The sequence below is a fragment of the Hyla sarda genome, chromosome 6 (genome assembly GCF_029499605.1).
Source record: "Hyla sarda isolate aHylSar1 chromosome 6, aHylSar1.hap1, whole genome shotgun sequence".
In the NCBI taxonomy this organism is placed as follows: domain Eukaryota; kingdom Metazoa; phylum Chordata; class Amphibia; order Anura; family Hylidae; genus Hyla; species Hyla sarda.
Genome location: NC_079194.1, coordinates 6,710,839 through 6,738,639, shown reverse-complemented (window position 1 = coordinate 6,738,639; position 27,801 = coordinate 6,710,839). Strand labels below are relative to the sequence as shown.

General features: G+C 42.4%; 2 protein-coding genes across 4 annotated transcripts in view; one reads left to right on the top strand and one right to left on the bottom strand.

Annotated features, from left to right (window-relative positions):
- Positions 1-8,995, top strand: part of FNBP1L (formin binding protein 1 like) — a 180,523-nt gene extending 171,528 nt beyond the window's left edge. The window contains exons 15-16 of one of the 3 annotated variants that reach the window (XM_056523123.1): positions 800-958; positions 7,030-8,995. In XM_056523123.1, the coding sequence (XP_056379098.1) occupies positions 800-958; positions 7,030-7,037 (167 nt within the window). In that variant the 3' untranslated portion in view covers positions 7,038-8,995. Of the gene's footprint in view, positions 1-799; positions 1,980-7,029 lie in introns of those variants that run through there. The other 2 variants (XM_056523122.1, XM_056523124.1) reach the window with 2 other exon arrangements.
- Positions 8,996-16,422: 7,427 nt separating this feature from the next.
- The window catches only part of BCAR3 (BCAR3 adaptor protein, NSP family member), a 144,841-nt gene continuing 133,462 nt past the window's right edge, over positions 16,423-27,801 (bottom strand). The window contains exons 8-12 of the mRNA XM_056523121.1: positions 23,312-23,427; positions 21,271-21,439; positions 20,467-20,572; positions 18,558-18,773; positions 16,423-16,842 (exon numbers count right to left, since the gene is read on the bottom strand). Of these exons, the coding sequence (XP_056379096.1) occupies positions 16,676-16,842; positions 18,558-18,773; positions 20,467-20,572; positions 21,271-21,439; positions 23,312-23,427 (774 nt within the window). The 3' untranslated portion in view covers positions 16,423-16,675. The remainder of the gene's footprint in view (positions 16,843-18,557; positions 18,774-20,466; positions 20,573-21,270; positions 21,440-23,311; positions 23,428-27,801) is intronic.

The window sequence follows — 27,801 nt, the reverse complement described above, 5'->3', positions numbered from 1 at the left end:
ATCATCAGTCCAGTCGGTCATAGTAATTGGAGAGAGTGGTCCCAGAAACGGCTACTCCAGCAGTTCCCAGGAAGGAAATCAGAGGGATGGTATCTGCGGCGCCTTGAGGATATGATTTATATTTAAGGCAAGGAAGCAACAGTCCTATCGGTATCGTGTGTGTGTGTGTATATATATGTATGTGTGTGTGTGTGTGTGTGTGTGTGTGTGTGTGTGTGTGTGTGTGTGTGTGTATATATATATATATATATATATATATATATATATATATATATATATATATATATGATTCAAACAGATGAAGGAGTTTGAATCAGCGTGGGTGAAATGTCCATCTAACCTTCGCAGATTCAAACTCCTTTATCTGTTTGTCTATATATATATATATTTTATATAATGTTTATATACTAGAAGTGCATGCTTTTACTATACTAGCCTGATGAAGCGGTGGGCACCTCGCGAAACACGTTGCTTTTTTTATTTTTGTTCTGTGATTGTTTTATCCTAAATAAACAAGTATTCGATACCTTTAGGACATTTGCCTTAAATATAAATCATGTCCTCAAGGCACCGCAGATACCATCCCTCTGTTTTCCTTCCTGGGAACTGCTGGAGTAGCCGTTTCTGGGACCACTCACTTCAATGATTCATTTTATGGCTTTTATATAATTTTATCTTCTCACATTTCCATTTTTTTTATCCGAAGGTTTTATGAGATTTTATTTATTTTATTAATTTTTAATTTAATTTGTTTTATTTATTATTATTATTTTTATTCATTTTTCTCTTTCTCATCCAGGTAATAATGAAGGCACCCTGGCTATGAAAGAAGGAGAAGTCATGTATATTATTGAGGAAGACAAAGGCGACGGCTGGACAAGAGCAAGACGGCAGAACGGCGAGGAAGGCTACGTGCCCACGTCTTACATAGATGTTACTCTAGAGAAAAACAGTAAAGGTGCAGTAACCTATATCTAAACTTTCACAAGTACCAGAGATGGGTCAGAGCAAGATGGAGGAAAAGTTCTGGCTGAACGGCAGATAGACTTCAATGCCAATAGGATAATTGTTCACTGCGTGAGCACAGCGGGTTATGGGAGACGTAACCGGAGAGAATTCGCCTTACTGTTTGCCTTATACCGCGATGTGCGTTAGGATTTTACACATGTACATTGAATTATATTTTATGGAATGTTTTCTACTTCTTTGGTTTTAAGCTACGAAAAATCAGACAGATAGTGTTATTTTTTATTATCCCGAAAAGCTTTTAATACACAATCTGTTTCTATCCGCTCTAGATGTAAATGTTTATATATAAGCACATGGTGCGGGATATGTCTGACGTCACCTGACCCCCTTACAGACGAGGTTTAAATTTATTTTGATATAAAGGACAAAATTCTGAGCCAAAATATCAAGGATTTTTACTATTTTTGTTCACATCATGTTTTTAGCGATCTTAGTTTTACCAAAGTTTGATGTTTTTATTCTCTGGCTAATATATATATATTTTCACTGTTTTTTGACCAAATCCCTGAGGACATGTGGTTCACGGTTCTCCGTTGTTTTCGTGTCCTTTGGCGGCCATTACTATGGCGTTTTCATACAATACACTTAGTCGTGATAATCTGGAAGTTCACTGTACGTTGAGCCCTTGGACCATTTGCAGTGTTGCATATTTACTTTATTTCTTACAATTCTTAAGCCAATATGTTCTGAGAAAAAGCTATTTGACCACAATCTAATAAATCCAGTTTCTTACGGAAATTTGGGGATTTTGTGTCCGGTTCTGTTTTGTAATTTTGCTCCGTAGTGTGGTAAGATATTACTAAACAGTAGCGGGTTGAGACTGGAGCAGCATGATGTTACTGCAGATGCACAATGTAGTCATTAAAGGGTTATCCCACGAAATATATATATAAAATAATAGATACACACACATATGCAGTCATGGCTGTAAATTACCCCTGAAATTTTTCTAGAAAATGAAGTATTCCTCACAGGAAAGGATTGCAGTAACACAGGTTTTCCTATACACATGTTTATTCCCTTTGTGTGTATATATATATATATAGATCTCCTCTCCTCTGTATGTATGTATATATATATATATATATATATATATATATATATATATCCTCTCCTCTGTATATATATATATTGCAGTAACACATGTTTTGCTATACACATGTTTATTCCCTTTGTGTGTATTGGAACTAAACCAAAAAAGGAGGAAAAAAAGCAAATTGGACATAATGTCACCAAACTCCAAAAATGGTCTGGACAAAATTATTGGCCCCTTTCAAAATTGTGGATGAATAAGATTGTTTCAAGCATGTGATGTTCCTTTATACTCACCTGGGGCAAGTAACAGGTGTGGGCAATATATAAATCACACCTGAAAGCAGATAACAAGGAGAGAAGTTCACTTAGTCTTTGCATTGTGTGTCTGTGTGTGCCACACTAAGCATGGACAACAGAAAGAGGAGAAGAGAACTGTCTGAGGACTTGGGAACCAAAATTGTGGAAAAGTATCAACAATCTCAAGGTTACAAGTCCATCTCCACTTTGTCCACAGTGCGCAACAAGAAGTTTGCAACCCATGGCACTGTAGCTAATCTCCCTGGAGTGGACAGAAGAGAACAATTGATGAAATGTGTCAACACAGGATAGTCCGGATGGTGGATAAGCAGCTCCAAACAAGTTCCAAATATATTCAAGCTGTCCTGCGGGCTCAGGAAGCATCGGTGTCAGCGCGAACTATCCGTCGACATTTATATGAAATAAAACCCTATGGAGGAGACCCAGGAGGGGGCCTTGAATGTGTACAAGACATCATGAAATCTGAGGATTACCAATGGATTTTGGGTCGCACTGTACAGCCCAGTGTCAGAAAGCTGGGTTTGTGTCAGAGATCTTGGGTCTTCCAGCAGGACAATGACCCCAAAAATACGTCAAAAAGCCCCAGAAATGGATGACAACAAAGCGCTGGAGAGTTCTGAAGTGTCAGCAATGAGTCCAGATCTAAATCCCATTGATCACCTGTGGAGAGATCTTATAATTACTGTTGAGAAAAGGCGCCGTCCAATAAGAGACCGGGAGCAGTTTGTAAAGGAAGAGTGGTCCAACATTCCGGCTGAGAGGTGTAAGAAGCTTATTGATGGTTATAGGAAGAGTGCTCCAACATTCCGGCTGAGAGGTGTAAGAAGCTTATTGATGGTTATAGGAAGAGTGCTCCAACATTCCGGCTGAGAGGTGTAAGAAGCTTATTGATGCTTATAGGAAGACACCAATTTCACTTATTTTTTCCAACGGGTGAGCAACCAAATATTAAGTTAAGGGGCCAATCCTTTTGTCCAGCCCATTTTTGGAGTTTGGTGACATTATGTCCAATTTGCTTTTTTTCTTCCCTTCATTGGTTTAGTCCCTATACACAGAAAGGGAATAAACATGTGTATAGCAAAACACGTGTTACTGCAATCCTTTCCTGTGAGAAATACTTTTTCTTAAAAAATCTTTAATGGGGTCCCAACATTTACGGCCATGACTATATATATATATATATATATATATATATATATATATATATATATATATATATATATAATGTATCAATAAAAATTTTGCATTTAAACTTACTGAATCACATCTCCGTCTAAGGAGCTCCGTTGAAAAATCTGTTTAAGGGTAGGGTCACGTGGAGCACATCCGCAGTGTATATCACGCTGCAGATGCGCTGATGGCAGTTAGAAGAGCGAGCTCCCTGCTGCAGCTGGGTAGCTCTGTGTGTCCCATCATATTGGCAGATTCTCCGCTGACACAGTGCCTGCTCGTAGCCGATATGCAGTGGGAAATCTGCTCCTACAAGCTGACACACAGAGCTACTCGGCCGCAGCATGGAGCTCGCTCTTCTGACTGCCGTCAGCGCATCCGCAGAGTAAAAATACTCTGTAGATGTACTGGGTGACCCTACCCGAAAGAAATAACATTCTGCAAGCAGTAACTTTCTTGCCCAGTCAGTTCCTGCTAAAGGCATATGGGATCAGTTGGTATCAGTGGTGAACCGGGCTTTACTTATACCTATTGAGCAGAGTGCAGGGGACTGACGTACTTAGTACCTCACCTTACAGTCAGGTCTCTGCTTAGTGATCCTCTGTTCACTGCAGGGCAACCAAAATAAATAGCTTTAAGAATGTCAGGAAAGAAGTGGAGCCCCCTGCAGTGACATGACAGAATAGCATAGGAGACTCCTTCTACAGAGAACGTAAGAAGAGACTATATTGACAGCTGCCAGAGGGGGAAGGAGTGGAGCCTGCATTAACATGGAAGTATAGCTGATGAGACTTCTTCGATACAGGAAGTAAGAAGGGACTATACTGTTAGCTGCCAGAGGAAGGAGTGGAGCCTGTGCATTAACATGGCAGAATAGCTAAGCAGACTCCTACTACAGAGGATGTAAGAAGGGACTATACTGTTAGCTGCCAGAGGAAGGAGTGGAGCCTGTGCATTAACATGGCAGAATAGCTAAGCAGACTCCTACTACAGAGGATGTAAAAAGGAACTATACTGTCAGATGCCAGAGGAAGGAGTGGAGACTGCATTAACATGGAAGTATAGCTAAGGAGACTTATTTGATACAGGAAGTAAGACGGGACTATACTGTTAGCTGCCAGAGGAAGGAGTGGAGCCTGTGCATTAACATGGCAGAATAGCTAAGCAGACTACTCCTACAGAGGATGTAAGAAGGGACTATACTGTTAGCTGCCAGAGGAAGGAGTGGAGCCTGTGCATTAACATGGCAGAATAGCTAAGCAGACTCCTACTACAGAGGATGTAAGAAGGGACTATACTGTCAGCTGCCAGATGAAGGAGTGGAGACTGCATTAACATGGAAGTATAGCTGAGGAGACTTCTTCAATAGGAAAAGTAAAAAGGACTATACTGTCAGCTGCCAGTGGGGGGAAGGAGATGTATTCTGTCCTGAACCCCCCCCCCCCCCCAAAAAAAAATGCATCATGGGGGAACCAGGGGAGCCTAATAACAGATGAGAGGTATTGTTTGTATATTTTTTTATTTTTTTGCTAAAAAAAAAAACACTGCAAATGAACTAAAATCTATGATTAAAAGCTTTTATTTAGATATGAGAATGATTCTTGGGATAACCCCTTTAATTTGCATGTTCAAAACCTCAACAGGAAATATTAGAATATCATTAAGGCTATACGGCGCATTTATGCTTTCATACGTTTCACAATCTTTGATATCACAGCAAAGAATTTTATGGTGATCAATGCACCGCTTGATAGAGATTTAAAGCTTAATCATATTATTATCTGGAAAAAAACAAACAAAAGAAACTGCACCTATTGTTTGTGTCTTTATTCTAAAAGGTTCCAAAATTCTTTACTGAATAATACTGTAATAACCGTGTAAGGATTAAAGGGGTATTCTAGTGTTTTATTTAAAAAAAATTAAATCTGCTGTTGGTGAGGGGGATAGAAAAAATACTTATACTTACATACTACCCCGCAGCTCTTGTTCATCTTCTCTCTTGCTCTGAGACGAGCACTCGGTGCAGGACCTGCGAACTCGACCAATCACTGACAAAGACGGCCTACTTCTGTGGCCAGTGATTGGCTAATCTGGCAGGTCCTGCAAGGAGCATTTATCTTGGAAGCAGGAAGAAGAGAGACTATGAACTGGAGCAGCAGGGGGAATGGTGCTAGTTAAGTATAGTTTTTTCCCCCCCTTCTTTCTCTCCCATCAGCCCCAAACACCGGAGTACCCCTTTAATGCTCTCTTCCGGTTACAGACTTAAAATCCCCTGCCGTCAAGGTAAATGTATAATACTCTGGTTACCTGCAGCCGCCAATGGGGGGGGGGGGGGGGGGGGGGAAGGAGGCAACTCTCTGTATAAGGCTTTGTAAATCTCTCCTAGTAACTCCTGGTAAAGGTAAATACACACAAGGCAGATTTACTCCAGATTTGTGCATAGAAAATCCACTGCTGATCTCCGTATCGGTGATGAGGATGGAGTTTTATTAAATTAGCAGTTTTTTTATTATTTTATTTAATTTTTTGCATGTTTTTGAGTGTTCCTGACAGATTGATCAAGTTTTTGTCAGTTTTTTTTTTTTTACTCAGACCAACAAAGCAGCTCTAAAATCCTAAAGAGGGTATTACTGATGTGATTGGTGCAGTTTGGCACAAGTAGTCATGTAATTAAAAAACGACTAAATAAACTAAGGCCAAATAAAGATAATAAATCGAGCAGGATGAGAAATTAAAACTGTGATGTGATTCTGAAAACCAGGAAATTCAGTAAATCTGGGCGCAAAAAAAAAAAAATTTGTGTATTTTGTGTAACACTACATCTGTGGATTTGGTGCTGTGTAACAGAAATAATTTAGCAAAGAAACAATATAAACAGTAATATTCTTAGCACAGAATTTTGGACCTTTCTAGATAATTAAAATGTCTGCGAACTAATATGTCGTATGCACATAAGTGAAGGTTTGACAGAAGTAATAATTCACTCTGTAGAGAAGTGTTCCCCAATCAGTGGCTCTCCAACTTTAATTCCCATCATGCCCTGAAAGCTGACAGTTGTCAGGGCACAATGGGAGTTGTAGTTTTGCCATAACTGGCGAGACAAAGATTGTGAACACCATAGACCAGTGTTTTCCAAACAGTATGTATCAAAACTACAACTCCCAACATGTCCGGACAGCCATTAGCTGTCCGGGCATGTTGGGAATTGTAGTTTTGCAACAGTTGGAGGTACACTGTTCCTTAAACGCTCCCATAGACCCTAATAAAAAGCAGTTGTCTATAGAAGATATATTGACGACGTTTTTTTTCCAATTTAAAGACTTCACTTATGTGTTCCATGCAACATATTTCACCTATAGAGCTGTAATTCTCCTTGATCTGATTTATATTTGGAATAATAATATAAATATCTGCTGCCTCCCTGTGTAGCGCCCTCATAACTGTCCCTCTTCTCTGTTTTTTCCTCTTGGACTGCAGGTTCCTGAAGAGAAAGTGTGTCTGTGAATCTGGGCGCGATGTGGAAGGCGTTTTACATGCAGCTTCTATTAAGGGGAGGGGATTAGGCCCGGGGGGACACATGTGAGAGCAGCAGCACGCATGAACGCATGATACATACATGTCCTTCACTAACTTCCAGGCGCCACAAATTTTGTTACGTGTAATACGGTGCGATTTTTCACAACGAAAAATGCACCTCGTCACAGTCCATTGTTCCATTCTTATTTTTTATATTACAAATGTAACTGGAAAACAAACTAGTGAATGTATTGTGCTGCACCCCGATGGCCGACCCTCCCAAAGCTGATCTTCTCTGATACTCTGAATGTCCTACCTTCTTCCGAATCAAAAATATAATAAATAAATAATCCCCTAATTTTCCAAATTGCAGATTCCTCATTTCCACAATGCAGCTCTGCAGATATTCACTAGTGTTTTTCGCCTCTTTCGCCTGCAGGTTTTTATCTTGCCCGTGTCTGCCTGTGCCATCTGCATCGACCCTAACCCTTTAGACTTGCATGAACCATGTTTCTCACCTTAACTTTTCTTTCAGTCTTTATTTTCCTCCACAGTCTCTCCTGCCTGATCGCCTTCCTATCAAAACCACTATATATATATATATATTTTTTCCACTAAACATCATCAGGCCAATGCTCCCATATGTTGTTTTTGCTGCTACGACTGTCCATCATCCTCTCCGATAACTTATTACATTCCAGTTTTTGTTTTTTGAGACATCGATAACCTTGTATGTGTTTGTGTCACTTACACCTGCACCATTCCTGGGCAAGAGGACTCTCTGAAATCTGGTTTTATAGTTTGTTGCTCTGTGATCCGAAAGATGGTTCTACGTGTGGAGGCCGCAGAGCGACTGGCCAAAGACGGAAGATCTTCAATGTTCTGTAGACCGCCCCGACTACTTTCCATTCAGACGCTGCCTTAAACTGGAGTGCCTAGGAGGTCGTTGCCAACGTTATTGCTACCAGATCGATTATTTCCATAGTTATCAATCGGCTTTGGCTCAACGATTGGTGACCCTGTCCTCAGGGAAGAACCTTTTTAACATCGTATTTTACTAGTTTCGTGGACCAGTTCATCTATAAACTTTGGTTCGTTGCGGCTTCTGAGGATAGGGCTTGAGACAAAAGCCGTTCTAGCATCCTCCCTTTTTCTCTTCTTCGATGTATGAAGGTCGGAACGCGATTCTTTACGCACCGGGGATGTCTACTGTGCCACAGCTGCTGAAGCAGCCATCGTAGGTGTTTTTCTTATGGTTAAGTATTCTGGATAGACTGTGCTAGAATCAAGACCATGCAACTCAGTGTTTCCTAACCTGTGGCTCTCCAGCTGGTGCAAAACTACAACTCCCATCATGCACCGACAAAACTGTTGCAAAATTATAATGTTGCAAATCCACAATTCTCGGGATGCCTCGACAGAACTGTTGAAAAAACTATAATTGTTGCAAAACTACGATTCTGATAATGCCTTGACAAAACTTTAAAAAAAAAAAAAAAAAAAGTAGCAAAATTTCATTTCTCATGCGTTGACAAAACTGTTACAAAAAATTTGTTTTAGTTTTGCAACATTTGTAAACCAAAAAAATGACAACTTAATTTTGCAACAGTTTTCTCAGGGTGTGAGATTTGAAACTTTCCTACCTTATGTTTTTTTATGTTTTGGAACAGTTATCAAGACATAATGCGAATCGTAGTTTGCAACAATTATATAGGTTTTGCAACCGGTTTGTAAAAGCATCGCGAGAATTGTAGTTTTGCAACATTATCATTTTAGTTTGAAATTTTGCTAAATTGTCAAGGCATGATGGGAATTGTAGGTTTGCAACATTTGTAAAAAATAAATAAATAAACTTACAGCTCCCGTCATGCTTTGACAACTTAGCAAAATTTCTAATTTCATACTCTTGACAAAACTGTTGCAAAACCTATAAAAATGTTGCACATCTACAATTGCCATCATCTGTTCCAAAACTTTATAAAAGTTTTGCAAAATTTCAAGTCGCATGTCCTGACAAAATGTTTGCAAAATTGTTGTTGTATAAAAGGTTTTTATTTTATTTTTTTACAAATGTTGCAAAACTACTTATATTCCCATCAGCCCTTGACAAAACTGTTACAAAACTTTAAGTTTTGGAACCAGGTCTGTCAAGGGATGATGGGAAATGTAGTTTTGCAACATTTATAAAGAAAGAAAAAATACAAAGTTGCAAAATTTTTACTCTTATACTCGGACAAAACTGTTGCAACATTACATCTCCATGCCTTGTCAGTTTTTGGCTCTTAAGACGTGATGGGAGTTTTAGTTTTGCACGAGCCGGAGAGGCGCAGGTTGGCGGCAGCGCTGATGTAACACAATCATTGTATTTTGTTGATTGTCTTTAGGACTGTAGTGTATTTTTGGGTTAGAAAGTAACCAGTCCATTTTATTGCAATGTTAAAGCTATTGCCAGGCAATCTTTTTATTGTATGAACCTGATAAAATGACAGTAATACCTAATAATTCTGTGCACTTTTCTTTTATAAACAGGTGTATTGCTGATCTGTTTTATAATGTACATATAGGTGTCTGAGGCCACTTTAATCACTAGTCTCTATCCAAATTGTGAATTAATGTGTGTAAAGAACACTACCTGGCTTAATGTTTCATTGGATGTATTAAAATAATTGTTTTTTTTTTTATTATGTAGTTGCCAGCAAAGCGTATTTTTAGCTTAAAAACTGGCACAATGGCGTTGAAATAAACTGCTAAGTTACTATTAAAACAATGGATCGTTTAAGGTTATTGTCACACTGCAGTGCTGGTCGACACCAAAGTTACCACAGATTTACTTTACACATGGATTGGGCCCTATGAGTAAGTAGGGCCCAGTCCCCCCTTTATGGCTTTTCAGCAGCACTGACTCACATAGTTACATTCACCTTTGTCGGTGTTGGGAAGTGGTGGTGTTGCCTTTGGAAACCAGAATTCAGAAACTTAATACAATAAAATCAGTGCAAAGATCCATATTCTTTATTTAATTCCTGAATGCAAAATGAAGCAACATTCTGGATATTGTTCGTTCTATGGAGAAAGGGGTCGTTTTCAGACTTTGTGCTATCCCCCTCCCTTCTCTGTTAGAGAGATAGCAGCAGAGAAGGGGAGGGAGTTGTGCACAGCAGGCAAGCCTCACAAAGGCTGTAGATAGAAAGGATAGCATACATGAAGGACAGCTCACACAGACTGTATATAGGGAGGAGAGCATGCATGGAGGACAGCTCACACAGGCTGTAGATAGGGAGGAGAGCATGCATGGAGGACAGCTCACACAGGCTGTATATAGGGAGGAGAGTATACATGGAGGACTTCTCATACAGGCTATAGCTAGGAAGGAGAGTATACATGGAGGACAGCTCACACAGGCTGTATATATAGAGAGGAGAGTATACATGGAGGACAGCTCACAGAGGCTGTATATAGTGAGGAGAGCATACATGGAGGACAGCTCACACAGTGTATATAGGGAGGATAGCATACATGAAGGAAAGCTCACACAGGCTGTATATAGGGAGGGGAACATACACGGAGGACATGATCTTGTTAAATGTTATAATCCTCCAGGTTCACTGCCCCCATCATGATAAACCACCCCCTGCCATTATTTTATTTTAATTTTATTTTTCTATCTTGATATTGCTCTGTATTTTCTGCTCTGTCTCGGTGAGCTCCATAGACTGAGAAGGAGCGTTCCCCAGCAGGTGTGACATCATCTGAACTTCCTCCCTCATTCTGCTACACACAGCCAAGAGCAGTTCATTGTGAGATGGGCTGTGATTGGCTGAGACCACGCACACACACACACTGCCCTCAGCTCTCTGAACTCTACTGTACACTCTACACACTGTGCTAAACTATGAGATGGACTGTGATTGGCTGAGACCACCCCGCACTCTCAGCTCTCTGCACTTTACTGTACACTCTATACACTCTGCTGGGCTGTGATTGGCTGAGGCTGCACACCCCATCTACCAGCTCTCTGCACTCTACTGTACACTCTATATACTGTGCTGAGCTGTGATTTGCTGAGTCGCTCCCCCCACCCACCCCCCTCTCAGCTCTTTGCACTCTACACACTATGCTAAGCTTAGGTCCCGGCAGCCTTTCCAGACTTCATTATAGAAAATAACTTTATGCCAGTCCTCGCTGTACCTCCTGCAGAATGTCCTTGATGTTTTTGCCGCCTTCACCTCGATGACTCTTGCCTTCTGCTATTCCTGAGCAAGCTCTACACTAGTGCTGAATCATCTTTGGGAGACGGTCCTGGCATTTGCTGGATTTTTCTTGGATGTCCTGAATCCTTCTTTACAGCAATTGAGCCTCTCTCTTTCGAAGTTCTTGATGATATGATAAATGGTTGATTTAGGGCCAATCTTACAAGGAAAAATGCCCTTGCCTGGAAAGCCTTTTTGATGCAATGCTATGTTTCCTTGGATGCAACTATGGTTTATAGAAGACAATGATTTCTAGTACCATCCCTCTTTTAAAGCAACCAAGGAATGACTTAGGAAGAATGATCAGATGAATTTCAATAAATTGCTAACAATCTAGGGTTAATTTAATGTAAATGATCACTATAAAAGCTGAAGCTGCAAACTGTGTGAAAAACACAAATGTGTGTCAAAACTTTTTGGCACAACGTGTTATGGTGACTGTACAAGCTCCTGGCTGATGTTATCTGCCCTCATATCAGTGTTTGGCTTCATTTACGTCTTGTTTTTACGTTGGATTCCATTAGGAGTGGGAAAAAACTTCACCTTTCATAAGAAATTGCATTTCCTTCCCTTCAGGTTTTTACTTTTGTTTCCCCAGATAATTTCCACAGCCATGAAGGCAAAAGCGAGATGCTTGTTTATTTCTCTTATGAATATGGAATAAAGGCAAAAGAGTGGTGGTATCCGTAGCAACCAAATTCCAGCTTTATTTTGATATCCTACATGAGAAAACCATCCCCTGTGGACGCTCCTCCGTGTTCACGTGGTCACAATGGCGGACGGCTCTGTCACATGATCAAAGTGCGAATACCTGCAGTATCGTCTGGTATAATAATCGGTGTATATCAGACACAGCCATGGAAACAGGTCACATGACTCCGGGGAGGGATTATTTGTTCTATAGATGTTGCACTATAAATATCCCTGTTTTATAAAGAGCTGAGAAATGCCGGATCGGTATCAGAGTTTGCACAGGATGTAGGTTTTTACTTTCGTCGGCCACTGAACAAGCAGTGTATTGTGACTTCTACAAGAGCGGGATCTATGACTGGGGATCTATAAGAATATGCACGCTCCTCAATGAGTGGGATCTATAAGAATATGCACGCTCCTCAATGAGTGGGATCTATAAAGAATATGCATGCTCCTCAATGAGTGAGATCTATAAGAATATGCACGCTCCTCAATGAGTGAGATCTATAAGAGTGTGAACACTCCTCAATGAGTGGGATCTATAAAGAATATGCACGCTCCTCAATGAGTGGGATCTATAAGAATATGCACGCTCCTCAATGAGTGGGATCTATAAAGAATATGCATGCTCCTCAATGAGTGAGATCTATAAGAATATGCACGCTCCTCAATGAGTGGGATCTATAAAGAATATGCACGCTCCTCAATGAGTGAGATCTATAAGAATATGCACGCTCCTCAATGAGTGAGATCTATAAGAGTGTGAACACTCCTCAATGAGTGGGATCTATAAAGAATATGCACGCTCCTCAATGAGTGGGATCTATAAGAATGTGCACGCTCCTCAATGAGTGGGATCTATAAAGAATATGCACGCTCCTCAATGAGTGAGATCTATAAGAATATGCACGCTCCTCAATGAGTGAGATCTATAAGAGTGAACACTCCTCAATGAGTGGGATCTATAAAGAATATGCACGCTCCTCAATGAGTGGGATCTATAAGAATGTGCACGCTCCTCAATGAGTGGGATCTATAAAGAATATGCACGCTCCTCAATGAGTGAGATCTATAAGAATATGCACGCTCCTCAATGAGTGGGATCTATAAAGAATATGCACGCTCCTCAATGAGTGAGATCTATAAGAATATGCACGCTCCTCAATGAGTGAGATCTATAAGAGTGTGAACACTCCTCAATGAGTGGGATCTATAAAGAATATGCACGCTCCTCAATGAGTGGGATCTATAAGAATGTGCACGCTCCTCAATGAGTGGGATCTATAAGAATGCACGCTCCTCAATGACCGGGATCTATAAGAATGTGCATGCTCCTCAATGAGTGGGATCTATAAAGAATATGCACGCTCCTCAATGAGTGAGATCTATAAGAATATGCACGCTCCTCAATGAGTGAGATCTATAAGAGTGTGAACACTCCTCAATGAGTGGGATCTATAAGAATATGTACGCTCCTCAATGAGTGGGATCTATAAAGAATATGCACGCTCCTCAATGAGTGGGATCTATAAGAATGTGCACGCTCCTCAATGAGTGGGATCTATAAGAATATGCACGCTCCTCAATGACCAGGATCTATAAGAATGTGCATGCTCCTCAATGAGTGGGATCTATAAGAATGTGCACGCTCCTCAATGAGTGGGATCTATAAAGAATATGCACGCTCCTCAATGAGTGGTATCTATAAGAATGTGCACGCTCCTCAATGAGTGGGATCTATAAGAATGTGCACGCTCCTCAATGAGTGGGATCTATAAGAATATGCACGCTCCTCATTGAGTGGGATCTATAAGAATGCGCACGCTCCTCAATGAGTGGGATCTATAAAGAATGTGCACGCTCCTCAATGAGTGGGATCTATAAAGAATGTGCACACTCCTCAATGAGTGGGATCTATAAAGAATATGCACGCTTCTCAATGAGTGGGATCTATAAGAATGCATGCTCCTCAATGAGTGGGATCTATAAGAATGTGCATGCTCCTCATTGAGTGGGATCTATAAGAATGTGCATGCTCATCTATGACTGGGGATCTATAAGAATATGCACATCCTCAATGAGTGGGATCTATAAGAATATGTACGCTCCTCAATGAGTGGGATCTATAAGAATGTGCACGCTCCTCAATGACTAGGGATCAATAAGAGTATGCACGCTCCTCAATGAGTGGGATCTATAAGAATATGCACGCTGCTCAATGAGTGGGATCTATGAGAATATGCACGCTCCTCAATGAGTGGGATCTATAAGAATGTGCACGCTCCTCAATGAGTGGGATCTATAAAGAATGTGCACGCTCCTCAATGACAGAGGATCTATAAGAATGTGCACGCTCCTCAATGACTAGGGATCTATAAGAATGTGCACACTCCTCAATGAGTGGGATCTATAAGAATATGCACGCTGCTCAATGAGTGGGATCTATGAGAATATGCACGCTCCTCAATGAGTGGGATCTATAAGAATGTGCACGCTCCTCAATGAGTGGGATCTATAAAGAATGTGCACGCTCCTCAATGACAGAGGATCTATAAGAATGTGCACGCTCCTCAATGACTAGGGATCTATAAGAATGTGCACACTCCTCAATGAGTGGGATCTATAAGAATGTGCACACTCCTCATTGAATGTGCACACTCCTCATTGAGTGGGATCTATAAGAATGTGCACGCTCCTCAATGACTAGGGATCTATAAGAATGTGCACACTCCTCATTGAGTGGGATCTATAAGAATGTGCACGCTCCTCAATGAGTGGGATCTATAAAGAATGTGCACGCTCCTCAATGACAGAGGATCTATAAGAATGTGCACACTCCTCATTGAGTGGGATCTATAAGAATGTGCACACTCCTCAATGAGTGGGATCTATAAGAATGTGCACACTCCTCATTGAGTGGGATCTATAAGAATGTGCACACTCCTCAATGACGGGATCTATAAGAATGTGCACACTCCTCAATGAGTGGGATCTATAAGAATGTGCACTCTCCTCAATGACCGGGATCTATAAGAAAGTGCACGCTCCTCAATGATTGTGCTCTATAAGAATGTGCACTCTCATCAATGACAGGGATCTATAAGAATGTGCACACTCCTCAATGAGTGGGATCTATAAGTGTCTGCCTGCTCCTCGATGACCGGGATCTATAAGAGCGTGCACTCTCCTCAATAAGAGGGATCTATAAGAATAAAAGTTGTCTTAATGTGCCCAGAAATGTGCTGTTTCCATATACAGCAATGTATTTCTGAGCAGATTCCACTGAAACAATGTGTCAGTTCTTTCTGCAGACGCCGAAATCGGCTGTGTGCATGATGCAGCAGAATCCCATTGAAATCAACAGACTCTGCTGCAGCGGAATATTTCTGCGAAATGCCGCTCGGAAATTCTGCCGTGTGAACGTAATCTTATTGGACACTGATTTCAGATACAATGCTACAGGTTATACCAGGGCCTGACAAATTTGGTATGAATCTAGGAGCCAGTAAAAATAATTAGGAGCCAGGATGCCGCACGTCACACAACGTGAGGTTACGTGACTTCATATGATTAGTGTCTCTTCATCCCTCCATGTCACATTCATTAGTAGCACCGGAACGCCAACCAGAGGCAAAATGGGGCATAAGTGCAGTTAAACATTTTAGTTTTTTTAAACGATGGACAATCCCTATTGGAAAGGGCTGACAAAAACCTAAGTGCCAGGATAAAATTCACAGTTGCCATGGCGCCTGGGATTTGTGGAGCACTAGGTTACATGTATTCAGGTTGCACCGTGTTTAGTGACGTACATGATTCCAGTTACGATTATCCTGCAAAAAGAACAAAGTAACCCGGCTTTATAAAGCTTATTGTATCCAGGTGCATTTGTTTTCTTTCATGTGCACTTGCCTGTTCTTCTCCTCGCTGATTATTCGTGTTGTCGGTTTAGAATATTTTCATAGAATCCTCTCCTGATGGTCTGTATTTACTACAGTGTCATTTCACTCATCGTTGTTAGGAGTTGGCGGTCTACGTTATTCATGAATAATCTGCGCACTTTTGGGTGTTGTGCGCAAAAAATGTTTTAAGGAAATCAACCCCATCACAGTTTTTATTCCTTGGTACTCCGCTGCTCAGTGTTTGGGACAAACTGTTCTGAATGCTGGAGCAGCTCGTGACGTCATAGCCCCACCCCCTCATGATGTCACGCTCCGCCCCCTCAATGCAAGTCTATGGGAGGGGGCGTGACACGCCCCCTCCCATATACTTGCATTGAGGGGTGCGGTGTGACGTTATGAGGGGGCGGGGCTATAGTGTCACGAGTTGCCGGCTCCGGTGTTCAGAACAATTTGTTCCAAATGCTGAGCAGCGGAGTACCCCTTTAAGAACTGGAATCAGATCATCGGCCGCCATGGACAATGACACTTTTTTTTGGTAGAACGTTTTTTTTATTGTTGTCGTGCGTTACACTACTGCAGCCGTCAATGGTGCTACTAGAGAATTAGTAGCGGAGATCAGATCGGTCGTCATATTAAATAAATAATTTGCTGTTATAGGTTTTTCTTTAAAAACAAAAAAAGGCGAAATATACAATGTACATATACAGCAAACGCTCAAACCCGGAGTCAGTCTCTATATTACAGGGGGCGGGAGGAGGATTTGCTTCAGGAAGAGAGAGGAGGTTCCAGTTTTCGGGACAAGGCTGTCAGGATCTGCCTGAATTTTTGGTATCGTTCAGCCTGGTTGACTTGGGCTCCTTTGCTTCCCCAGAGAAGTCTCATTTGGAATTCTGTCTTAAATATTTCGCTCATCTCTTCATCCGGCTTAAATCCTACAATGGAGAACAACAAATATGAATCAGAATCATTTCTTTGTATAGAAAGTTTATATGAAGAAGTCGACCGCCCATTACTACCAAAGATATTCCAAAGGTTTTCCATAAAAAAATAAGGGGTTCTGATTCATTTGTGTGGGGGAAATTAGACACTTCGGAAAAAAACATCGTCTATATATCTTCTATATACACTTTTTATTAGGGTCTATGGCAGTGTTTCCCAATTTGTGTGTGTCCAGATGTTACCCTAATAAAAAGCAGTTATGTATATATAAGATATATTGACAATGTTTTTTTCCCCCCCCCAGCAATACAGGATAGGGAGGGGAGTGTAATGATACCATTTGTCAATTATGCAATGTGTGCGATAAAGAATTTAAAGGATAGGGGATGAGATGTCTGATTGTAGGGGGTTTGGCCACTGGGCCCCCTGCAATCTCCGGCATGCGGATTACTGGGGGTCCCAGCGGCTGGACTCCCGTCGACCAGACATCCTATTCCCTTGAAATTGGCAAAATGATGTCTAGGGGCGGAGCACCCCTTTATTCTCCCCATCTCCAACATGGGAAGTGTCCGGTAAGTGGGGTCTTGAATAGGTGCCAAGAAAGCTTTGCTTTAAAGGGGTACTCCACTGGCCAGCGTTCAGGACATTTAGTTCCAAATGCTGTGTGTGCGAGCTGCGGGGGTAAACCATGCAACCTCATGATGTCAGGCCACGCCCCCTCTATGCAAGTCTATAAAAGGAGGCGTGACAGCCGCTAGGCCCTCGCCCATAGACTTGCATTGAGGTGGCGTGGCCTGATGTCACGAGGGGGCGTGGCAGTCCCCCGCAGCGCAATACACAGCATTCGGAATTAAATGTTCCGAACGCTGGCCAGTGGAGTACCGCTTTAAGAGCGTCCCACCGACTCCACCTCTCTATGATTGACAATTCTAGCATCCAGTTAGGAGACTACTGAAGCAGTCAATCATAGCTGAGAGGAGGGGCCGGGGTGAATTAATAAATTTGGCCCAGAAAACCCCAAATAAATGTTTTTGTTGGCAAGTTCCAAAACTGAAACATAATGTATCATTACACTCCCCTCCCGAACCTTCGTGTAGATTGGTGGTGTTCGTGGTATCGAGGTGTCAGCACTGCTGACCAATCTCCATAACAAAATTAAGGAAGAAGTGTTCCGATTGGCTATGCTAGAAAAGTCTTTATGGCTGAAGCCCGACATTTTTTCCCCCATTAAATGGGCACTGTCACTTGTAGAGACATGTCAAAAGTTTTGATCGGTCTATCGCGAGTCAGAATAATCCTTGAAAAGAACACGATAACGAGACAAAGTTACAGTGTAAGTCTATGGGATGGTCTCGGTCAGGCGCATGTTTCTCCCTGCACGTTCTAATAATTGGTCAGGGTCTGAAATCTCACACCCCGATCACGTGTACGAACGTGCAGGGAGAAACGTGCGCCGAGACCATCCCATAGACTTACACTGTAACTAACCAATGAAAACTTTTGACATGTCTCGACAGCCTCTACAGCAGTGTTTCACAACCAAGGTGCCTCCAGCTGTTGCAAAACTTCAACTCCCAGCATGCCCGGACAGCCTTTGGCTGTCCGGGCATGCTGGGACTTGTAGTTTTGCAACAGCTGGAGGCACCCTGGTTGGGAAACACTGCTCTACAGTGCGGCATATGTGGTGATGATAAGAAGCATTACTCACCATCCAAGAGCCGCTCTGCGTTGCTTTGATACAAAGCTGCGTTCTGGGCAATATATCGTGCCGATTCCAGGTGACTGAACATTATCTCACATCCTCGGTCGTGGTTTTCCCACCATTCCATCCCGTCAAACATGGCGGACTGACGCTCCAGCAGCAGGAGTATAGGCACCACCAGTGGGAATGTCGCATTCTCCTGGACACCACCGAGTATTGTACCTACGAGAGATATGTACGTTATAGGCCATGTTCTCTGTGTGGAGCCAAGTGGCTGAGGGGTCGTGCATGACACAGGGATTCAAAAAGGTATGGACATCATAGAGGGGGTCCCCATCGCCCCCAGATAGCAGAAGCTCTTCTTTAGGTGGACACTTTGGAAAAAACGTCGTCAATATACCGTATATATATATATATATATATATATATATATATATATATATATATATATATATATATATATATATTTACACAACCACTTTTTATTAGGGCAGTGTTTCCCAATTTGTGTGTGTCCAGATGTTGCAAAACTACAATTCTCAGCATGCCCGGGCACCCAACAGCTGTCGCTCATGTGAACGGCCACATGTAATGATCCCCTATAGCAGAAGACATTAAGCTTTATCTGGCAAAATTGGCTGTTTTACCCCCTTAAGGACCAGGCCAATTTTATTTTTGCAGGCTTGTTTTTTGTACTTTGTAATGACATCACTCATTTTACCAAAAAATATATGGCGAACCCAAATAAAATTATCATTTGTGTGAGGAAATTTGAATGAAAACCGCAATTTTGCTAATTTTGGAGGGTTTCGTTTTCACGCTGTTCACTTCACGGTAAAAATGACATGTTTATCTTTATTCTATTGGTCAATATGATTAAAATGATACCCATGTTAAAACGATTTTTTTTTAAGCCGCACAATAATAGAAAAGCATATAACATTGCCCTATTATGACCGCCTATAACATTTTTCTGTATAGGGGCTGTATGAGGGCTCATTTTTTGCACCGTAACCTGTAGTTATTTTTAGTACCACTTGTGTGTATGTATGTATGTATATGTATATATATATATATATATATATATATATATATATATATATATATATATATACATATACATGACTTTTTATTCAAAAAAATGTGGGAATGTGAATGCCTTTTTTTATTAATTTTTTTACGTTTACCCTACACGATCATTAAGATAATATTTTGATAGTTCGGGCATTTGCGCACACGGCAATACCAAATATGTTCATTAATTTTTTTTACGCTTTTTGGGGTTAAATGGGGAAAAAAAGGTGATTTATATTTTTATTGGGGGGAGGGGATTTTTTTTTTTTTTAATGCTTTTATTTACACTTTTTATGTCCCCATAGGATCATTAGATTGCATATACTGAACAGTGCTATGTATAGGCCTCGGGATTACGACCAGAGCAGGTGAGGGGACCTCCAGCCACCATCATCCAATATAACGCCTGCATTGCCGCAGATGCCGTGATCTGTATTGATCTCGGCATCTGAGGGGTTAATGGCCGACATCAGTAGGATCGCTGATGTCTGCCATTACTGGCAGGTCCCTGGTTGCTGGTAGCAGCCGGGACCTGCCGTCCATGATGTGAGCACCGGTCCGGAGTTCGCGTCATGTACAGGATGTAAATGTACGTCCTGCTGTGTTAAGTACCACCGCGCCAGGACGTACATTTACGTCTATTGGGGGTTAATGGGGTTTCAGTAGCCGGGCCCCTAGTGATCAGCAGATTACAGCTGTCAGTAGGATGTCTATGATGGAATCTGTGTCCATCACCTCAGTGTAGTTTTGACCTGACTATTCGGTTTCCAGCATTATAAAACAATGGCGCCATCCCTTTCCATGGTCCTGCCCGGTATTGCAGCTTAGCTCCTGTACTCACCTTCATATAAAGCTTTGCTGAACGGCTTCAGCTGTTTCTCGTAGGTGATGGCCGTCTGCGTGTACTGATGCCTCAGAACTGTCCACGTATTTTCCAGCCTCGTAATCTGATCAGAAAAAACAAATCTTGTGTTACAATCGGTGACGGCAGATCCAGAGCCGAGCGTCTGCCCCAGAACCGCGTCTCCGCTCACTCCACATTATTAGGGAGATTTATCAAAACCTGTGCAGAGGCAAAGTGGCCCAGTTGCCCATAGCAACCAATCAGCTTTCTTCTTACTTTCTTAACAAGGCCTCTGCAAAATGAAAGAAGCGATCTGATTGGTTGCTATGGGCAACTGGGCCACTTTGCCTCTGCACAGGTTTTGATAAATCTCCCCTTATATGACTGTTCCAATAAAACAAATCGCTTTCTATTTTGGGGAATTTTTACCAACAGTTAATATGGAAGGTTAGTGCTGTCTGTATATGGAGTATATAGATATATAGTTGTGTTTGCTGCACAATAGAGAAAATCACTGCCGGGGCTTCAGGACACTGGGAAGGCTGGATGGCACGCACTATGCCCCAGTAGGGATTTTCCTTAGAAGTACTATGCATGCCACCCAGCTTTTCCAGTCTTCTGAAGAGCTCCAACACAACTGTTCTTCAGGAGACTGGGGAGGTACTGTAATCCCTGCACTGTGCACTGCATGACACCCAGCTTTCTCAGTCTCCTGAAGAGCTCTTATATGGCCAACGCCGGATAGTCAGCTAGTACACAACAGACATACAACTTCTATTGTTTTCATAGCCCGAGCGTCACCTGAGGCATCTCCAGGGCTTTCATGATGGAAGTGAATGCGAAGAAGTCTCCTAAATCCTTCAGTTCCACAGCGAGCTGGATGATTTTGTTCAGTGTTGCGACTCTTTCTTCCAGATTACCCGTACATCCCAAAATGTCTACAGCAATCCCTATGGCCATAGTTGTGTGCCTGTAATAACAATGTATTATAATCAATAACGCGGACAGTCAGGACTCGTTCACATATCTCTGGTGACCTGGAGCCAAATCAGATGGGAACACTGGAAATCGTGTACTTAGTGTCCCCTCAGCATCCTACAGCAGGGTTACCCGACCAGGGGGCCAGAGGCTGTCCTGGCATGTTAGGAGTCGTAGTTTTGCAACAGCTGGAGGCACCCTGGTTGGAAAACACTGACCTATAGGGAGGAGAGTATAAGTGGCCAAGGCAGCTCACACAGGCTGTATATAGAGAGGAGAACATACACGGAGGACAGCTCACACAGGCTGTATATAGAGGGGAGAGCATACATGGAGGAAAGCTCACACAGGCTGTATATAGAGAGGAGAGCATACATAGAGGACAGTTCACACAGGCTGTATATAGAGAGGAGAACATACATAGAGGACAGTTCACACAGGCTGTATATAGAGAGGAGAACATACATAGAGGACAGTTCACACAGGCTGTATATAGAGAGGAGAACATACATAGATGACAGTTCACACAGGCTGTATATAGAGAGGAGAACATACATAGAGGACAGTTCACACAGGCTGTATATAGAGGGGAGAGCATACATGGAGGACAGCTCACACAGGCTGTATATAGAGAGGAGAGCATACATGGAGGACAGCTCACACAGGCTGTATATAGAGGGGAGAGCATACATGGAGGAAAGCTCACACAGGCTGTATATAGAGAGGAGAGCATACATAGAGGACAGTTCACACAGGCTGTATATAGAGAGGAGAACATACATAGAGGACAGTTCACACAGGCTGTATATAGAGGGGAGAGCATACATGGAGGACAGCTCACACAGGCTGTATATAGAGGGGAGAGCATACATGGAGGACAGCTCACACAGGCTGTATATAGAGGGGAGAGCATACATGGAGGACAGCTCACACAGGCTGTATATAGGAGAGTATACATGGAGGACAGCTCACACAGGCTGTATATAGAGAGGAGAACATACATGGAGGACAGCTCACACAGGTTGTATATAGGGAGAAGAACATACATGGAGGACAGCTCACACAGGCTGTATATAGAGAGGAGATCATACATGGAGGACAGCTCACACAGACTGTACATAGGAAGGAGAGTATACATGGAGGACAGATCACACAGGCTGTATATAGGGAGGAGAGTATACATGGAGGACAGCCCACACAGACTGTATATAGGGAGTAAAGCATACATGGAGGACAGCTCACACAGACTGTATATAGGGAGGAGAGTATACATGGAGGACAGCTCACACAGACTGTATATAGGGAGGAGAGTATACATGGAGGACAGCTCACACAGGCTGTATATATGGAGGAGAGCATACATTGAGGACAGCTCACACAGGCTGTATATATGGAGGAGAGCATACATGGAGGACAGCTCACACAGGATATATAAAGAGGAGAACATACATGGAGGACAGCTCACACAGGCTGTATATAGAGAGGAGAGCATACATGGAGGACAGCTCACACAGGCTGTATATAGAGAGGAGAGCATACATGGAGGACAGCTCACACAGGCTGTATATAGAGAGGAGAGCACCATGAGGGCACAACCCAGGTTCTCTCTATTTAACAGGTCAAAAAATGCTGCAGTCACCTTTTTGATCCAGTGCAACCACGTAAAAGTGAACTATGGTGGACGGATAGACTTATATGAGTGCATCGTGTTCATACTATTGGTTACTTGGTGATCGGAGCTTTAAGTCTCAGCCGTCAATACTACACGCAGCAATAAAATGCAGACAGACGTTCTCTCCACATCGCAGTGTTCCTTAGTGACATCAGTCTATGTAAATATCTTTTATCCACACAGGATATTTACCTTTCCATCAGGTCCAGACGCAGTTGGTGCCCGTGCGGCAGAGTGATCACTTCCAGTCCGCAGCGCACGCCCATCATCTTCTCCATCTCTGACGAGACGTCAAATATCCGGGCCACCTGCAAGGTGCAAAGGTCCATACGTGAATATTCAGGAGCGTGCGTTGGCTGACGAGCGAATGTCAATTACCAGAGATTATAACTTTAGAGACTAGATTGAAGTTTCTCTTGGATACTGAAGAACGTTCAGCAGCCACAACAGAATTATAGAAGAACTTCAGAAATATTTCATCAAAAGTAAAAAATCTCTGGAGACATAAAAATTTTAAATTTGGTAAGAAATTCAGCAGATAAAGGGCAGAGATACATTTCCTCTTCTGACCTCAGTCCAGGCAGTGTTGTCATAGGGACTTGTGTGGTTATAAACTAATACATACATTAATGTCCCCACATATACGCCTGACTGGATTACTCAGGTAGAAAGGAGATATCATTGCATTTACTTATTTCAAACCACAAGATATCAACAAAAACGCTGTACGTGACGGAAACTGGAAAGGGACGTAACAGCTTATTATGGAGAAAAAAACATTTTCTGTATTAGTCTTTATTAAACATAGAAACATAGAAAGTGTCGGCAGATAAGAACCATTCGGCCCATCTAGTCTCCCCAATAATCTGAATACTATGAATAGTCCCTGTCCCTATGTTATATGATGGATAGCCTTATACCTATCTCTATCTTATATGGAGGATAGCCTTATACCTATCCCTATCTTATATGAAGGATAGCCTTATACCTATCTCTATCTTATATGAAGGATAGCCTTATACCTATCTCTATCTTATATGAAGGATAGCCTTATACCTATCCCTATCTTATATGAAGGATAGCCTTATACCTATCTCTATCTTATATGAAGGATAGCCTTATACCTATCCCTATCTTATATGAAGGATAGCCTTATACCTATCCCTATCTTATATGAAGGATAGCCTTATACCTATCCCTATCTTTTATGAAGGATAGCCTTATACCTATCTCTATCTTATATGAAGAATAGCCTTATACCTATCCCTATCTTATATGAAGGATAGCCTTATACCTATCTCTATCTTATATGAAGGATAGCCTTATACCTATCCCTATCTTATATGAAGGATAGCCTTATACCTATCTCTGTCTTATATGAAGGATAGCCTTATACCTATCCCTACCTTATATGAAGGATAGCCTTATACCTATCTCTATCTTATATGAAGGATAGTCTTATACCTATCTCTATCTTATATGAAGAATAACCTTATACCTATCTCTATCTTATATGAAGGATAACCTTATACCTATCTCTATCTTATATGAAGGATAGCCTTATACCTATCTCTATCTTATATGAAGGATAACCTTATACCTATCTCTATCTTATATGAAGGATAGCCTTATACCTATCCCTATCTTATATGAAGGATAGCCTTATACCTATCTCTATCTTATATGAAGGATAGCCTTATACCTATCTCTATCTTATATGAAGGATAGCCTTATGCCTATCCCTATCTTATATGAAGGATAGCCTTATGCTTATCCCTATCTTATATGTAGGATAGCCTTATGCCTATCTCTATATTATATGAAGGATAGCCTTATGCCTATCTCTATATTATATGTAGGATAGCCTTATGCCTATCTCTATCTTATATGAAGGATAACCTTATACCTATCTCTATCTTATATGAAGGATAGCCTTATACCTATCTCTATCTTATATGAAGGATAGCCTTATGCCTATCCCTATCTTATATGAAGGATAGCCTTATGCCTATCCCTATCTTATATGAAGGATAGCCTTATACCTATCCCTATCTTATATGAAGGATAGCCTTATGCCTATCTCTATATTATATGAAGGATAGCCTTATGCCTATCTCTATATTATATGTAGGATAGCCTTATGCCTATCTCTATCTTATATGAAGGATAGCCTTATGCTTATCCCATGCATTTTTAAACTCCTTCACTGTATTTGCAGCGACCACTTAATCTAATTGAACTTTATGCTTAGTTTTGCCTATAATGCCTCTTTTTTCCTCTCTATTCTTGTATACAGCCTATGATTGCTGTCCTCCATGTATACTCTCCTTCCTATATACAGCCTGTGTGATCTGTCCTCCATGTATACTCTCCTCCCTATATACAGCCTGTGTGAGCTGTCCTCCATGTATACTCTCCTCCCTATATACAGCCTGTGTGAGCTGTTCTCCATGTATGTTCTCCTCCCTATATACAGCCTGTGTGAGCTGTCCTCTATATATGCTCTCCTCGCTATATACAGCCTGTGTGAGCTGTCCTCCATGTATGCTCTCCTCCCTATATACAGCCTGTGTGAGCTGTCCTCCATGTATACTCTCCTCTCTATATACAGCCTGTGTGCTCTGTCCACCATGTATACTCTCCCCCTATATACAGCCTGTGTGAGCTGTCCTCCATGTATGTTCTCCTCCCTATATACAGCCTGTGTGAGCTGTCCTCCATGTATACTCTCCTTCCTATATACAGCCTGTGTGATCTGTCCTCCATGTATACTCTCCTCCCTATATACAGCCTGTGTGAGCTGTCCTCCATGTATACTCTCCTCCCTATATACAGCCTGTGTGAGCTGTTCTCCATGTATGTTCTCCTCCCTATATACAGCCTGTGTGAGCTGTCCTCTATATATGCTCTCCTCGCTATATACAGCCTGTGTGAGCTGTCCTCCATGTATGCTCTCCTCCCTATATACAGCCTGTGTGAGCTGTCCTCCATGTATACTCTCCTCTCTATATACAGCCTGTGTGCTCTGTCCACCATGTATACTCTCCCCCTATATACAGCCTGTGTGAGCTGTCCTCCATGTATGTTCTCCTCCCTATATACAGCCTGTGTGAGCTGTCCTCCATGTATACTCTCCTCCCTATATACAGCCTGTGTGATCTGTCCTCCATGTATGTTCTCCTCTCTATATACAGCCTGTGTGAGCTGTCCTCCATGTATACTCTCCTCCCTATATACAGCCTGTGTGAGCTGTCCTCCATGTATACTCTCCTCCTTATATACAGCCTGTGTGAGCTGTCCTCCATGTATACTCTCCTCCCTATATACAGCCTTTGTGAGCTGTCCTCCATGTATGCTCTCCTCTCTATATACATCCTGTGTGAGCTGTCCTCCATGTATACTCTCCTCCCTATATACAGCATGTGTGATCTGTCCTCCATGTATGCTCTCCTCTCTATATACAGTCTGTGTGATCTGTCCTCCATGTATGTTCTCCTCTCTATATACAGCCTGTGTGAGCTGTCCTCCATGTATACTCTCCTCCCTATATACAACCTGTGTGAGCTGTCCTCCATGTATGTTCTCCTCCCTATATACAGCCTGTGTAAGCTGTCCTCCATGTATACTCTCCTCCCTATATACAGCCTGTGTGATCTGTCCTCCATGTATGCTCTCCTCCCTATATACAGTCTGTGTGAGCTGTCCTCCATGTATACTCTCCTCTCTATATACAGCCTGTGTGAGCTGTCCTCCATGTATGTTCTCCTCCCTATATACAGCTTGCGTGAGCTGTCCTCCATGTATACTCTCCTCTCTATATACAGCCTGTGTGAGCTGTCCTCCATGTATACTCTCTTGTCCTTCCACGTCCTGGTGACCCTTCTTCTCCCATGTTCTGGTGACCCTTCTTCTCCCATGTCCCGGTGACCCTTGTTCTCCCACGTCCCAGTGACCCTTGTTCTCCTACGTCCCAGTGACCCTTGTTCTCCTACGTCCCAGTGACCCTTGTTTTCTCTCACGTCCTGGTGACCCTTCTTCTCCCATGTCCTGGTGAACCTTGTTTTCTCCCACGTCCCGGTGACCCTTGTTTTCTCTCACGTCCTGGTGACCCTTCTTCTCCCATGTCCTGGTGAACCTTGTTTTCTCCCACGTCCCGGTGACCCTTCTTCTTCCACGTCCGGGTGACCCTTGTTTTCTCCCACATTCCGGTGACCCTTCTTCTCCCACGTCCCAGTGACCCTTGTCCTCCCACGTCCCGGTGACCCTTGTTCTCCCACGTCCCGGTGACCCTTGTTCTCCCACGTCCCGGTGACCCTTGTTTTCTCCCACGTTCCGGTGACCCTTCTTCTCCCACGTCCCAGTGACCCTTGTCCTCCCACGTCCCGGTGACCCTTTTTCTCCCACGTCCCGGTGACCCTTGTTCTCCCACGTCCCGGTGACCCTTGTTTTCTCCCACATTCCGGTGACCCTTCTTCTCCCCACGTCCCGGTGACCCTTGTCCTCCCACGTCCCGGTAACCCTTGTCCTCCCACGTCCCGGTGACCCTTGTTTTCTCCCACGTCCCGGTGACCCTTCTTCTCCCACGTCTCGGTGACCCTTCTTCTCCCACGTCCCGGTGACCCTTGTTTTCTCCTACGTCCCGGTGACCCTTCTCCTCCTACGTCTAATGACCTGTGACCCTT